The sequence below is a fragment of the Lottia gigantea genome (assembly GCF_000327385.1).
Source record: "Lottia gigantea unplaced genomic scaffold LOTGIsca_59, whole genome shotgun sequence".
NCBI classification, from domain to species: domain Eukaryota; kingdom Metazoa; phylum Mollusca; class Gastropoda; family Lottiidae; genus Lottia; species Lottia gigantea.
In genome coordinates this window covers 366,840-382,376 of record NW_008710013.1, presented here as the reverse complement: position 1 = coordinate 382,376, position 15,537 = coordinate 366,840, and the positions used below count along the sequence as shown (strand labels likewise).

Genomic DNA, 15,537 nt, shown 5'->3' with positions numbered 1-15,537 from the left:
TGTATTGAGTTTTCTCCAAGATGACAATCTTAAAAAGATTGAAATGGTAGAATTAAAATAAATTACCACACACCAAGTAACCTACTATAGTTGTAATATATTCATTGAATGTAACTCATACTTTAAACTTTAAAAATATCTAGACAATTACAAATACTTGTCATACCTCTACTACCTACCTAATAATGACATGCTGTACAGATATTTTTAGCTATAGATCTAAGATGAGATAAAGGTTATGAATTATATTGATAAATATAAAGATATCAGCACATGTAGAACAAAACTAAATATCAAGATTACATGCCATAGTACATTTTACATATTTTCAAACATTTTTGTAATTTGATTTATTTTAATAGTGAAAATATTTTGTTATTGTAAATTAGTTGATATATTAAAATCATAAGTCTAAATTTGTATTCCTAACCTTATAACACATTTCTTTGAAAATAAAATGTTTGAACCTAGAAGGTGTAGATAATAAGACTCCCTGCTTTTCTCTTATGAAATAAATCATTGTTTGAAAATGGTCTGAAAAACCTTGTAACTTTACCACTATCACTAAGCCACATGTGGTTCTGTATAAAACATCAACCACCTACAAACATAGGTTGACAACACACTATTATATACCTGTCACATGTTTCTTTTGCATCTGCAACTTTGCAACGAAAAATACCAAATCTGCTGTGTAAAATTCTGAGAACAGTATTTTTTATCTGATCATGTAACATCTATTATATAGAAATATTAGAGATAATTTACATGGTTATATGAAACTATTTATATTCTATAGCTGTCAGTACTTGCCATCAACTTAGCTATCACTAACAAAAGACATCAAGTATTATATAAAGATATTTTTTGTCATTTAATCCTTTATAAATTTCAGTTTGAATATATTTGTCATGTTTAATTAAATATAAGATTACAGACAACAATTAACTTCATCATGTTGAGAATACTTAATATAACATTACAATAACAACTTCATGTCTAAAAATATTCATTTCATTTGTTTGTTATAAATATACAAATTTCACAAAATCAAGAAAAAAAGTCCTACAGACTTTCAAAACTTTGAAATTTTTTCCACAAAATCTATCAATATCAAACAAATTGTTAACCAGATCATCTTATATTAACATTCCATAATCTATACATTATATGTGAGTACCTTGAAAAGATAAAGAGTAGAAAATGTCAACAGTAGATTTTAACTCTTAATGGAGATGTAAATCTACACTGAGCTTTATCTGACAGTTTCTTCTTAAAGTATTTTTTAACATTAACTATAAGCTTATACAATAAAATACATAAACTTAACTAGTAATTCTTGACATGACATTTAGTAAAACTACTCAAAAATAGTACAGTATATAGCATAGAAAATGAACTTTCCATCAATTATTAATTTAGGGAAGTCTGAAACAGATACATCTTACCAGGTAATTCTTTACACTTAAATAATAAGGTCTGTTGGCAAAAAAATATATACCAGCAAATTCTTTGATGTATATTAATTTCCATGCAGTAAGTTGTTATTTGTATACTATCGGTCTAGTTTTGCACATTTGTAAATATTTTAATAATTCATAAGAATAGGTTATGATGAAAAACTACAAAAAAATCTTTAAGGTACAGATTTAGTACTGATTGAAATCAGAAATCATTAGATATAACTTTGAACCATTAGGTAACATTACAAGTATTGTGTAAGACTACATGGTGACACCATCTGTCTATCAGTTATACCTTGTCTATCTGATACAAATTGTCTATCACAAGTCTATCAAATTACAGTTTTAAATAACTGTTACTAGATTAACCATAGATAATTGTTGATGCATGCTGAATAATTACATAATTAATGTTAACATGGGTTGGGTAGTGAACTTAGTGAATTTTACTAAAGAAATGACTTTCTCTTATAGATATAATTTTTATTCATATATTGTTTTGGTGAACTGGCTTATGCATTTAGTACAGGACCTGCAACTTGTCTGTCAGCCACAGAAAATGTTTTGGTTTAATTGATGTATAAGCCATCAAAGCAGAAACATTCCCTGGGTTTTACCAAAACAACTGGGGTCACATCAAGCCACCCCATGGTCTCAAATGGGCACTCTAGTGTTGTTGATAAAGTAATTAAGCATATGGTAATCAGTATATATTACAACCACACAGATATACAATAATATCAGATATCAAAGGAAGTATACATGGTTTGTTTTTTAACTCTAAAGTGTTCCAAATTAACCCTATAGTGCTCAATTTAACCCTACAGTGCTGTTTATTTAATCTTTATGTAATATGTAAATTACAGATTTATTTATCAGTTTTATTCAAAATAAATCTTTGTTCAAAACATCCTGAACTAGAAACCACGACACATTTCATTAGTCATTGTAACCAGTTACATCAGACAACCAGGGTTTGTCTTGTTTTTTTTAAAGTATATCATTAATTTACATTGTTTTGTGAAATCAAGGACATTCTCATGTAAATTATAACTGATATTTTCAGAACCTCAGGGGTGTTAACAATTTTAATTTTTTATTAATTCCTTAATAGTGAAAAAAGTTAGACTTTAATATTTTTTATTTATCTTGTGTATTTCAGGTTCTATGCTATAAAGATCAAGTTATGGTGAAGTGATTATGGGAGTAATCTGTCACAATGTCTACTAGTGACACTATGAACTATTTGTTTTATATTGGCGTATTAATACCTACTATTATAACTATCGTACTATTTGTTATATTTATGGTTTGTTTAAAGAGAATCAAAGCCAGACGTGATGTGCTGTACAAGAAACATGACCCTCATGGTCGTATGAGAGAACTAGGGGTACCAATGGTGCCCCCATCCCCACCAAACTTTGATGAAATCATTCCTGATATTGAGGTTGATATGGATGGTAACGATAATAATGGATATCAAGTGAGTCGCAGTCCCTCCACAGAAAATGAAAATAGTGCTAATCGTTCACCTAATGGTGCTCAAATGTATAATACATGTCCGGACAGTGGGATGTCTGGATTAAGTGAAGTGACAACTTGTAAAGATCGTCCACGCTCTCAAGCATCACATAGTTCTACTGACTCTGAGGATTCAGGATTCCGAAGTTCTCGTTCTGGACAATATCTTCCTAGTGCCAACCAGTCTCAAGATGTTCCACTATTAAAACCTATCAAATCCCACAGGGACTCATGTTTGAGTCAATCAGTAAGGTTTTCTAAAAGTGAACGGACCCCTGTGATTAAAACCAGTGCACGAGATGATCTCGCTATATCCAATGGTAAAAATCAAATAAACTTAAACGATATTCAAGTAAGCAGCCATCTTAGTTGGCAATATTTACAGAATTTATCTTCACGAAATTTACCATGTCAACAGCCACAAAATAATCCAAATACATTTACAGTGGCTCAAGTCCACAGACAGTCAGCGTGTCGTGAACAGACTCCAGCTAGTGATTTTGGTTTTTCTGTTGTGTGATAGTTATTATACTCCATCCTCAGTCATTCCTAGGATTAAAGTATCAACTAGTCTAGAATCAATTGTGATCATTAAAGGAAACATTACTAGTAATCTCATACTTTTATCAATGTCAACAGGTCTCGGGATAAAAATCATTAGAGAAAACTTGAGATTTGAACTATTGTATTAATGTGATGTGAACCACCAAAGTTTCTATATAAATTAAACATTGTATAACTCTCCAAGAGTCAAAACTATATCCAATTTGTGGTATTTTAATTTATGTAGTTGTCACCCAAAAAAAAACTTTTGGTTTTGATGCATTTGGTAAAAGACTAAAATTGATTTCAAATCTTCTTTTCTAAACACAAGAGGGTTTTCATTTCAAAAATGTTTTCTGGATAGAAAGCCTCCTTTCTAAAACATGTGACAACTACATGTATTGAAATATTGAAAGTATTAATTGTCTGTATGTATATATAATGATATCAGAAGGTTTAAACAATGAATAAAACCATACAGTATAATGTATATATTGAACATATTATTTATAAAGTGAAAATGGTTTATATTTTCTATAAGAAATTTTCTAAAGTGTACAGAATCAAAGTTGTGTACATACTGTTTCTAACTTTTCAAAAATCAAAACTTTCAATTTGACCATATGATCAAATGTCTCATAAGTTACTTTATAGATTCAAGTTTTTTTGATATAATCATTTTCATTCAATAGAAACCATTGGTAAACTTATCATAATTATACAGGCTGGCTTCTTGTAGCAACCATGATATCTAAATGTTCACTTTGAAGCAACTATGCTTTCTAAATGTTTACCATATAAATCTGAATTCTTTTAAACTACAAAATATATCTTGAAATCTCATTCTGTTTCACCATATGTTCTCTTACTGTTTGTTTATTTGTTTACTTGTTTGTTATTTTGTATCATGAAATAATATAATTTATAAAACTATCAGATTTGTTTACTTTTCAGTAATTTTATGCATGGTAACAACAGTCAGAGAGGAACATGTGATATAAAGTCTTTAGATTCACCTGTCTGTGCATAATCAAAATTTGAATTAGTGATCAAAATGACACATTTTAAAGTATTTCATGTATTTTAATTATCACCAGGGAGTGTTTCATATTTGAATACAAAAAATGAAAATACAGTCCTAAAAGATAAAACAAATCATAGCCAAAGGAAAGGTGACATTCGTCAATTTTTATCCATACAGACATCTTTAATTTAATCTGATTAGATGAAGTCCACAGTCTATGACCAGTATGGTGTCTGGCTCAGTAAGATTACAATGTCTGATTTACCAAGATCAGTGTCTGGTATTTTGTGGGACTTGAAAAATAAAAGATCAAATAAAATGAATAGTTTGATGATGAATATTCAATTCCTAAAATCCTTAAAGGGACACTTGGGCCTTCAAATCCAAGTGTGCCCAGAATTATACATGTTTAACTTTATACAATTTAATAACGACTTGTCTTTTCTTCAGACTATGCCATATATAGAAAAGACATGTATATAGAAATAGAAAGTGAAAATCCTACTATGAGGTATTTGTGAAGGATTTATGCGATTTTTCAGTACTTCTGAAGACTATTTACATTTACAAGATCCAAATCAACCCCTCAAAATGGTGGATTCTCAGGGAAAATATCTTGCACCGTAAAGTTTACTCTTCTTGTTTTGAGAAAAATACTGTAACTGAACATGGATTTCTCTCAGAAATTCACAGGTGATAATTGTTTCCTAACTAATGTGTGGGTGTAATGTAATGTTCTCCAACTGATCATGCAATGAACAGAACGTAAACATTCTTCTAGAAAGTGCACTGCATTAACAGCATATTTTGGTCAAGAAAAACACTGGACTTCATAACAGAATAAGATCTTAACCCTTTCCTTTCACCTTAGATTATCCCATGTCATAGTCATTTAATAACAGTCATAATTACCATTATAAAAATATAACTAAGGCTGATCTATAGGGATAAACAGAGTTAATTTTATTATCACTTTAGAAACCACAGGGGAGTGTCAAGGTAAAAAAACACAGGTCAGAAATGTGACATGTATGACACCCAGAATTAAACATTGCCCATTATATTTCAGCATATTGTATTTGTTCACTACATAGTTCAATGGTTAGAAATAAAATCCAGAAAATTTCCCCATTGGCTTGTAAATAGAATTGTAAAGTATAAGTAAGGTGGAGATAAACTATGCCTTATTAATTGTATCCCTACTCAAAAAAATTAGAAAAAGGCATATCCTCCATCATATTTTATACATGATGATGACTCTTCTCATGAAAAATGAAGGTTGAAAGAAATAATCCACTAAGGACAACAATAAAAAATAAAAAATTGTTGATATTTTGACTGTGAGGAGAGAGGTATGGTATCAATATTCAACATGAACTACTAATAAAAACAGCTTGACTAACCAATGTGAAAAACAATCAAAAGTGACTGAGAAATGAACTTTTTACTGTTAAACATTCAAATCATGCCCTGCGAGTCTAATGGGAACCTTATTCTAATGTTTACAGGTATATGTGCAAGTCAATAAAGTGCTGGTCGAACAGTGTAAAACTGTGACCAAACGTCATTTTTCTGTCGGACAAAGTTGAAGTCTTGTGTTTTAACAATCAAACATTTATTGATTTAGTTGTTTTTGTATGTGACAGAGTAAGGTGAAAATAATGAAGAAAAAATACTGACATTGACTCCTGGTCAAACTAATTGTAGTAATAAGAGAGTTGACACTGGTAAAAAAAACTTTCACATGTTAGTGAGGTTTGTAATTTAAATTTGACCAATCCAGTCATACTGACCTTTGTTACACCATATGTCGGGTCATTGTTACATGTTAAAAATAAAGTGTAAACAAACAAAGAAGAAAAAGGATTTAATGATAAAACAATGGAACAATATATATTGGTGAGTACATTTCAGAGACGGCCATCTGCAACTTGCGATAGTTTATCTGTACTCTGTAATGTGGATTTACTTTGGATAAAACTTAGCAAAAACACAATGCTATGATAAACAAAAGATACCTTCTACTTTGCCTTCAAAAATTGGAATTTGTACCAAGAAAATGGTAGATATATGCTTTCTTTGTTCAGTTAAGTAGAAAACAAGAGGTTAAACATAACATCTCAGTCTCCTCTATTACATTCTATTATGTTCTTAAGTACGAAGTGTTGAAATTACAACTGTTATTTTTGGCTTCAGATGTTTTTCTGACAAACCCAAGATATTTGTCTGATTTTCAAGTATAATCAGCACCATAGTTTATGTAAAAGTTCCACAGAAATTTTATTTTCACCTTTGTGTGAATGGACATTTTACATTCATAAGATTCTTGAACAAAACAAGTTTCTCAATATTTGTAAGAGCCAGTTCTTCTACACCCTAATTCTGTAAATGGCAGTGTTGTTGAAGTGGATATAAAATAAAATCAACAAATAGTGAGCAGTATTTACTAGTTAGTATCTGAAGTTGGCTTGAGTTCCTGGTAACTTCATTTTCTACTTTGAAATCAATCTGGTTGTACAGACTATTGTCTTACGTTTTTTTTTTATTTCATGATTACAACAATGTGATTGATTCAGAAGTTAAAAGAAAATGGAGACAGTTGTCTCAAACTTTCAATTGATTTACAGACAAAATATCAGCATCAACTAATTACTTTCTCAGAATTTTACATTTTAACATGAAACTTGTCAAGTTCATCATTAATAGTATTGATACTTAATACTACAGCAGTTTATTTCATTCTTCTCTGAAGTCAAAATACACCTAGACTTTTTCTTTAGTCAATTTCTTTGAAAACTAAAACATTTTGTTGAATTTACCAAAATACAACCCAAAAGGTGCATAATTTGTTAAATAGTTATCAACTGTTCTATCATTGCAGATACTAGTCTAAATTTTTGACTTGAAACCAAGGGAAAGGACTAATTATTAAGTTTGCAAATAAAATAATTTGTCATCAACCTAGTTTTTATGTATAATTCATTTCAATATTTCAACAAAATACTAGTATTGCACAAGTTTAAATATTCAAGAGGACAAAATATGATTACAATTCATTAATATAAAATATAATTCAAGAAAACAAAAACATGTTCCTCTAAATCATGAATTGTTAATATGAAAGAGTGAAGATATTGATGTAAAGACTGGGAACTGGAGAAAATGGAAGCAATATTAAAATATGGTTTTATCAACAAGAAGACACTGAATGACTATATGAATTATTAAAATACATACAAATCAGGGTTGAGGAATGAAATCCCAGGAGATGAAAATAGAACAGAGGTAAAATTTTTAGATTAAAATTCTCTCACTAACAAAAGAGCAATCTGTAAAAAGAGACAAGAGAATTGCAGATCGATTGTTGCTACAGGAATAATTTGTGATGTGTAAGATAGTAAATATGAGGCTAAGAGATAAGACTGATATTTATATTCAATCCATGTTATAGTGGAATTTCAAATATATATTATACAATTTAGAACCAATTCAAATTAACAAAGGGTCTGGGCTTCACATACCCAAATAAATAGTTTTACTATTGAGATTGAATGGTATGGTAAGGTCATGTACTACGTAATTCAGGAACTGCTGATTGACCTTCTGGATTAAGAACTTCTTCAATAGGAGTGGCAGGCATTGTAAAAAAAAGTGTGAATTTCCATGCAACAGTCCAATTTGACCAAAGATATCCACTAAGAATAACATACACAGCTAAAAAGTCATAATGACTTTCTAAGAAAATCAAATTCAAACTATTGGTGATTCACAGTAACTTGTAGAGAAATGATAATGTCAACATATTGGAAATGATGAGAAATTAAATTGTGACAAATTATAAAAGTGAAGTAGACAATGATAGATATAGGATAAGAGATAATCAGAAATTGGTACAGAGAAAACCACAGATTGAATCTCCTTCACTGAAGTCAATCAATATAGAAATATAGACCACATTCTCATCAATTTCACAGGAATTAATTCTAACAATAGTAAGCTTATATATTACAATTATCTTGTCATTTTATTGATTCTTATATCTACTCCTCTACTTCCTACACTTTTCTTTTTACTTAATATCTCCATGTGGTTTGCAAATGATGTTTTAACATCTCTGCCTATGATGTATTTTTTCCATTTCTATGCACAATGATATAACAATAATACTTCTTTAAATATTTAACTTTTTAAGTTTTTTTTACGAAAGATATATTTGAATTGAATATAATATAATGGAGAGTCAGAGAAAATTCTATTTTAAAGGTGGTCATAGAGAATCTCGTTTCCAGTCTGACCATATCTGAAGACATTGTTCAGAGATAAGAAGGTTAGCTAGTATCAATTGAGGAATTGAATCTATTGATAATAAAATTGTATATTAGAGGTTATAAAAGGAATATTCCGATGTGAATTTATACGTCTACTGAGACCAGTTATCTGATTCAATATATTCAATAGTCTGTAGTCTGATTTTTTAGTGGTTTTTGCCAAATATGGCCTTTTTACCACTGTTTTCCAAATATCTATCAAATTGCAAATGACAGTGAATTCTGATTGCATTCATGACTTTATACATATAGATAAAATGATGTAATGTCTTACAATCAATTGAAATAGTCCCTAACCATTTGTGATTTATCTACAAAACACCAGTCTAACAACAAATTCTAACATCCTTCCAATAGTCATATACATGTCAAATTTATACCATTAGAATCTTTCAATAACTCATTTCTCATTCAAATCACCAGTTTTACTGGAAATAGACAAATCAATGCCAGTTTGAAGATGAAAAACTAACATAAATTGATCTTCGAATCTCAATACAAACTAAATCTATCATTTTATAATATTTTTCAAATTAGTCTGGAGGAAAAGTCGATTTGATGGTTGAAAGACTTGAAAATAGTAAAAAGATATTTTATATCATTATCATGTGAATACGATAAAGATTTCTTTAAGAGAGATAGACAGAAAAAGGCAAGCACAAAACTAGATTTACCTGAAATCAATAAGGAAATATCTAAATTTAGTTGTGAACCAACAATTACCTCCATAATATTCAGATAAAAATGAAACTTTTGTCATTTTCAACATTTGGTTGAAACAGATACAATCATATATTAAATTTATATGTTAATTCCAAAGTAAATGTTTATTTTATTTATTCTCATTTATGCATGTGAACAATTCAGCATGACTGCATTTCTCATCCATTGTTCAGACTTAAATTGACCCAGCAATTAAATTATGATATTACAAATATGATGCCAAATTGTTTCTAATTTCATCTTTGACCTGTAATTCAAATTCTTGTCACTAAATATAGTGTGTAGAGTTTGGTAGGACAATATAATGTTGAAGGTAAAGTGATTCAGTTCAAATTACATTCATGATATAAGTTTTTCAGACTTCATTCACATTCATATATCAATATTAATATAGTCAAATACTAGTCAACATTCAATACTGAGTCAATACAAGATCCGACTTCTATTTTCATAGCATTTATTTTTAATAACTTAAACTTATACAAATATTGTGCAGGTTAAATAATTCTACACACCTATTAACCCTACAAGTCCTTTCTTTATATCAAACAGGGGACTTATTGAACTAGTAACAGACAATCTCCACAATAATATAGTCTAGCTTTCTCAATTGTCAAGTCAAAAGATTATGTTTTTCAATGCCAAAAGTTGCTCAACCTGTTAACTGTATTTTGAAGATTTATAAAATGTTCATAAACCTGAAAATATAAACAAATGAAATTTGAATAAATTATTATCTGATTTCTGCAAAACTTTTTTTTTAAAAATAAAGGCCAGCACTCATTTGACTTGAACTAAAAATTGACAGTCTGAATACTAAAATAGCATGTCCTTTCATCATTTCAATTATATTTTGTGTTTACAACCTATTTCATACTAAAGTAGTGAAGATTTATAGTAGTGGTGAATATTAACAAAGGGAGAGGAATACTATTATTCAAAATACTCTCTACAGTTAGGACATTAAAAAGATCCAAAACTAATAATTCTAATCAAAAATTTCTAATTTACAGGTTAAAAAGAGAATTCATTGTGAATGTTTTTTTTTGTGTAAGAGTGAAATAAACTGTTAAATCATAATTTGACACATATTGATAATCTAATAGTTTACAACCCATTCATTATAATCAGACTTAAACTGTCATTACTATATACTTTCATTCAGGTGCCTGGTTAAAAACAATACATTTCACATTGGACCTTCAGGCTTTGGTAAATTTCACTCCAGTTGGTCTAGTGAATGACAGGTCAATATTTAATATATCGATTAGATGTGCTAATCTTATAAATCATTATTAAACAATAACCCCTTCATTATATCTGTAGATATATCTAAAACTCGTTAAGTAATGATAATTAATGAGTAATTATAATTAACAGGTAAAAGAATGTTTTTGATGAAGTTAAACCTTGGGGTAAAAGAAATGTGTGAAATGTCAAAAGTTAAGACCAATGTGTCAGTATTATTTATTGGTTAAAGCCTTCAAGAAATAAACAGTTCTTTTTATTATTTTCTTCTCATTTCATTTTACCTAATTCAATCTAAACATGTCATTTTCAAATTATACAAGTAAAATAATATGAGAAAAACTTGTTGGTGGTATTGTGTAAATGAGGTGATAATAATTTAACAATATTTCTACTGTGATGTACAAACTATCATGTTTTATTTTGATATTTCTATAAAGAACAGACTGATAATAATGTCACTGAGCAAAACAATTAACAACAAATTATCAAGAGGTAATTTTCATTCAATGTACATGTACCTTGGTCTTGATAATTGATAATTTGCAGATAAATGATACATGTATGCTTACAACATAATTTTCGTATGATATCATTTTTCCCAGGAAGGTTTAATCTTGAGTACCAATTAAAATATTTCAAGACAAGAGTTCTGATCACTGTCAATATAAAGAATATCACTAAAGCAAACTGCCAGATTTAAGAAGAACTTTTAGTTAGAAACAAAGGGTAGTAAAAAGAATGTTATAAGAGAATATTATGTAAGCTATATAATAGATGTGGTAATTATAAAGTAATCAGGTAAGACAAAAAGATCAGTGGTAACATCACATTATTCAATAACCATCTGGTAGTTAAAATATTATATTATATATCTCTATTTCATGATTAATGACAGAACAATTTTCTTCTACATTCTTAACACAGTTTAACACTATAACAGAGCATCATATTTTTATATAAAAAAAATAACAATACATTGTACAGGAATTAATGATCCTCCATTTTAATTATCATCTTCATTTGCTGGTATAAAGGCAGCTGCTCAGTCAGGTTAGACACTGGTTTGCTAACCTGGAGGTCTGGGGTTCAATCCTGTCAATGTTTTAGATAAAAAGAGACAACTATATTTTACAGGACAACAATTAAAGTTCATAACACTCTTTGGCCAAACATTGGCATTGACTTCTACAGGATTCTTCTGCTGGGTCAACTAGAGATGACTTATATAACTATGCATAATGTAAAGAACCAAAAATCAACTGATTGTGCTACAGAGCCCCATATCAACACTATAAAACCTTCCCATGATAAAATCCAAACAAGTACCTCTAGGTTAGAGTACAGGTACTTCCTGAGCCACCCCATGTATATACATGATAAGGCGTTCATGTAGTTCAAACTGGACCAAAAAACTATGTTCAACATGGAGCACAGCAACAATGAGAAGTTGAATTAGTACTACTCTATTACTATTTTGATATTTGGAAGATGATTTTTTGGAAATGTTTTGAAGATTAATTCGCTTACAATGACTTCAATTATAATAGCAGATGGTTCAGACAGATTTAAATAACAGGATCATTAACTTTTCAGTGAGTACATTGTTCATATCATAAGAAAAGCAGAACACACACAAGAACCTTTTTTAAAATAAGAATAACAGAGGAATTGTAATAGTGAATACAGATCATTTGAACTGAAGAGCACAGTGAGTAGTATGTTAGACTATCTAGGAACCAGACCAGACTGCTGTGATGTAATTAGTGCTACAGTAATTAATAGGCGATAAGAGATTTCTAATGATATAACATGATGGTTATTCCTGTATAACATCTATAGACACATAACTTATCATTGAAAGCTTGTTAAAATTCCATCACTTAATAGAATACCATGATAATAGCAACAACTCAAATTTGATGTTAATTTTGAAGATATATAAATATCATATATAAGATAGAACATATGTTTAGTGTATTAAAATCTGGCAGTAGAGTTTCAAGAAATAGTTCATTTTTTATTTCATATTTGTCAATCAATGATATTTTTCTAATGTAAGAATCAGGTTAAGATAAATTTGGATGGATTATATACTCTAATTGAAGAAGATAAAATGGGACTAGAGTAACCACCTGTATAACTTTGAAAAGGAAAGCTCTGAAATCTTCTTGAATGCAAGTTGTTAAACTTTGCTCTATACAAGCAATAGAAATTGAAAGAATATTGTAACAGATTCCAAACGAAACTAGTCAAGTGAAATCATCCATAATCTGTTTCCTTTGAATTATTTATATTAAAGACATATATAAGTTTTTAACAAAAATAAACCTGTGACAAGTGGGTAATAAAATCTATAATGTTAATCTCTAATATAAATTATCAGTCAGACAGTAGGTGAAAGGGTCTTAATAAGAGGTAGTAAAATACTGACTGTAGAAATCTGATAATATATTTATTACATTTAAATAAATAAACCCTTCTTTTATCTTAAAACTTTTAAACAAATAAAACAGTTCAAGTTTATCTTAATCCGAATTCTCAAGTTGCAATTATAATTTTTACTGCTCCACTAAAGGTTGAAGAGTAACATTGCATTGTACAGGATTCACACATCATAAATTTCCTCTTATCTTTATTTCAACAATGATTTTACTCCTAACTCTATAGATTTTCTCTATCTTTTTATTTGCTCAATACAATGGTATTGTACGGAAACAAAGAAATTTTAAAACAGAAGCAAAAAATGTTCAGTGATTGTATGTATGTTATGTAAAAACAAAGACACATTTTTAATGGCCTTTCTTATACAAGTGGTTAAACAACTAAGTTTTTCTCAATTTTGCATTTTGTTTTTTTAGGAAATAATGGAATCCGTAATACAGTATCATATAGAGATATTCCAATTCCACATAGTCTACATTTAATAAATTCAATGGCATAATCTAACTCTACAGTTATATATTAGAAAGTGAATATTACTTAAAATCAACCTAGACTTATCACACTTTTCAGGAATGCAATCTATGCAGATTCAAAAATTGTGGGGGCACACAAGCCTACTTTTACTCCCGACTGCAGCTAATTTTAAAATTCATAGAATTCGCTTAAGTACCTCAATGATGATTTTGTACACCTGGCAACAAATATGTTTGATTTTTACTCGGGCGATTCCTTTCGCTGACTAATTCACTTGTCTTGTCACATCCTGTGCATTTTGTACCGACCACATGATCATCAGAAAAATTCTGCTCATTGACTTACGCTCTTAAAAACTATCCTCTTTGTGAGCGGTTGTAAAAAATCATCAGTGACTTCAATTAATGTGATTGGGCAAAAGAATATTCTCTTCTGCCCCTAGCAATAACCATTCAAACATTGAAATACTCAGTAATTCTCAATAACCTATTAATATTTACAATACTGTTCCTTATACCATTAAAAGCTTGCTAGACCAAAAGCGTCAAAGTATTCAGTATGGATCAAACACATAAAACACTATTTTTAAATTAGTGTTACAGATTAAGGAAGTGATTGATCTAGGATTAGGTAGGGATTAAAGGGGCAGGAAGATTAACCTAAGCTGATTGATTAAGTATAGGATAAAGGCGTTGAGGAGCCACTAGAAATCTATCAATCTCATCTTAGACTGATAAATGACTATTGAAAGCTTCTTTTAACATGATAAATGATGAATAAATATTTCGGTTTTTTATAAATATTGGACCTCCTTCACTAAAACTTCTTAACAATTCTGATTTGGGTCAAGTTGGGTAAAATTTGCTCAATACTCTGTCTTGGATATCATACTATAAACTAAGTTGAAATGTCATATACAAATTTACAATAAATATTTGTAATTCATTTTGTAGCCAATAATTAAAGTACCAAGAAATAATCTGATAGAGATACCCAATGGGCTGTCTTGATAGCTTTGGGAAATACATTTACCAATTTTGGACCTCAAATTTAGAGACACTGTTGTATTATAATATATTAAGATAGCTTGCCAGGCAATGTAATATACGCCCACTGGCAGCTTCGATTTTAAATAAAAATATTTAGAAGTACAGTAACAATCACCAGTATGAAATATTCAACCTTCAGTCATACACTTCTTTTGAACTCTTTAGGGCCATACTGAATAATATTGAATATGAGTTATTTCCCTTGTTCTTGAAAACGTGTTCAATTTTTAGTTCGTGAAAACTCCAGTAGGCAAATATTCAATATTCAGCGCGGGACTGAATAATAAAACCAAGTTTTGTCAAAATCCAGCAAGAATCATGCCTTTTAGTGTTTAAGAGCTAAATTTGAAAGCGTTTTCAAGAACAAGGGCAATAACTCATACTCAATATTTTTCTGATATTCGATAGGGTTTATCCTTGGTTGATAACTAACACTCATGCCAAGTTTCGTCAAAATTCATCAAGAATTGTGCCTTCTAGAGTGTTTACAAGCTAAAAATTGAACGCGTTTTCAAGAACAAGGGCAATAACTCATACTTAATATTTTTCAATTCTTCTCATTTTCAATAGGGTTCATCCTTGGGTGATTACGAACACTCATGCCAAGTTTCGTTAAAATCCGTCAAGAATTGTGTCTTGTAGAGTATTACGAGCAATTGTGGACGGACTGACGGACATGGGTGACGGCAATATACGCCCCCCGTTTCATGTGGGCGTAT

The 15,537-nt window shown here is 29.6% G+C and overlaps 1 protein-coding gene across 1 annotated transcript; it reads left to right on the top strand.

The window, feature by feature from the left end:
• Positions 1–2,682: 2,682 nt before the first annotated feature.
• Positions 2,683–3,504, top strand: LOTGIDRAFT_166535 (hypothetical protein; the record flags this gene model as incomplete). Its single annotated transcript, XM_009063609.1, has 1 exon — positions 2,683–3,504. The coding sequence occupies one exon, from the start codon at positions 2,683–2,685 to the stop codon at positions 3,502–3,504; it is 822 nt and encodes a 273-aa protein (XP_009061857.1).
• Positions 3,505–15,537: the final 12,033 nt, after the last annotated feature.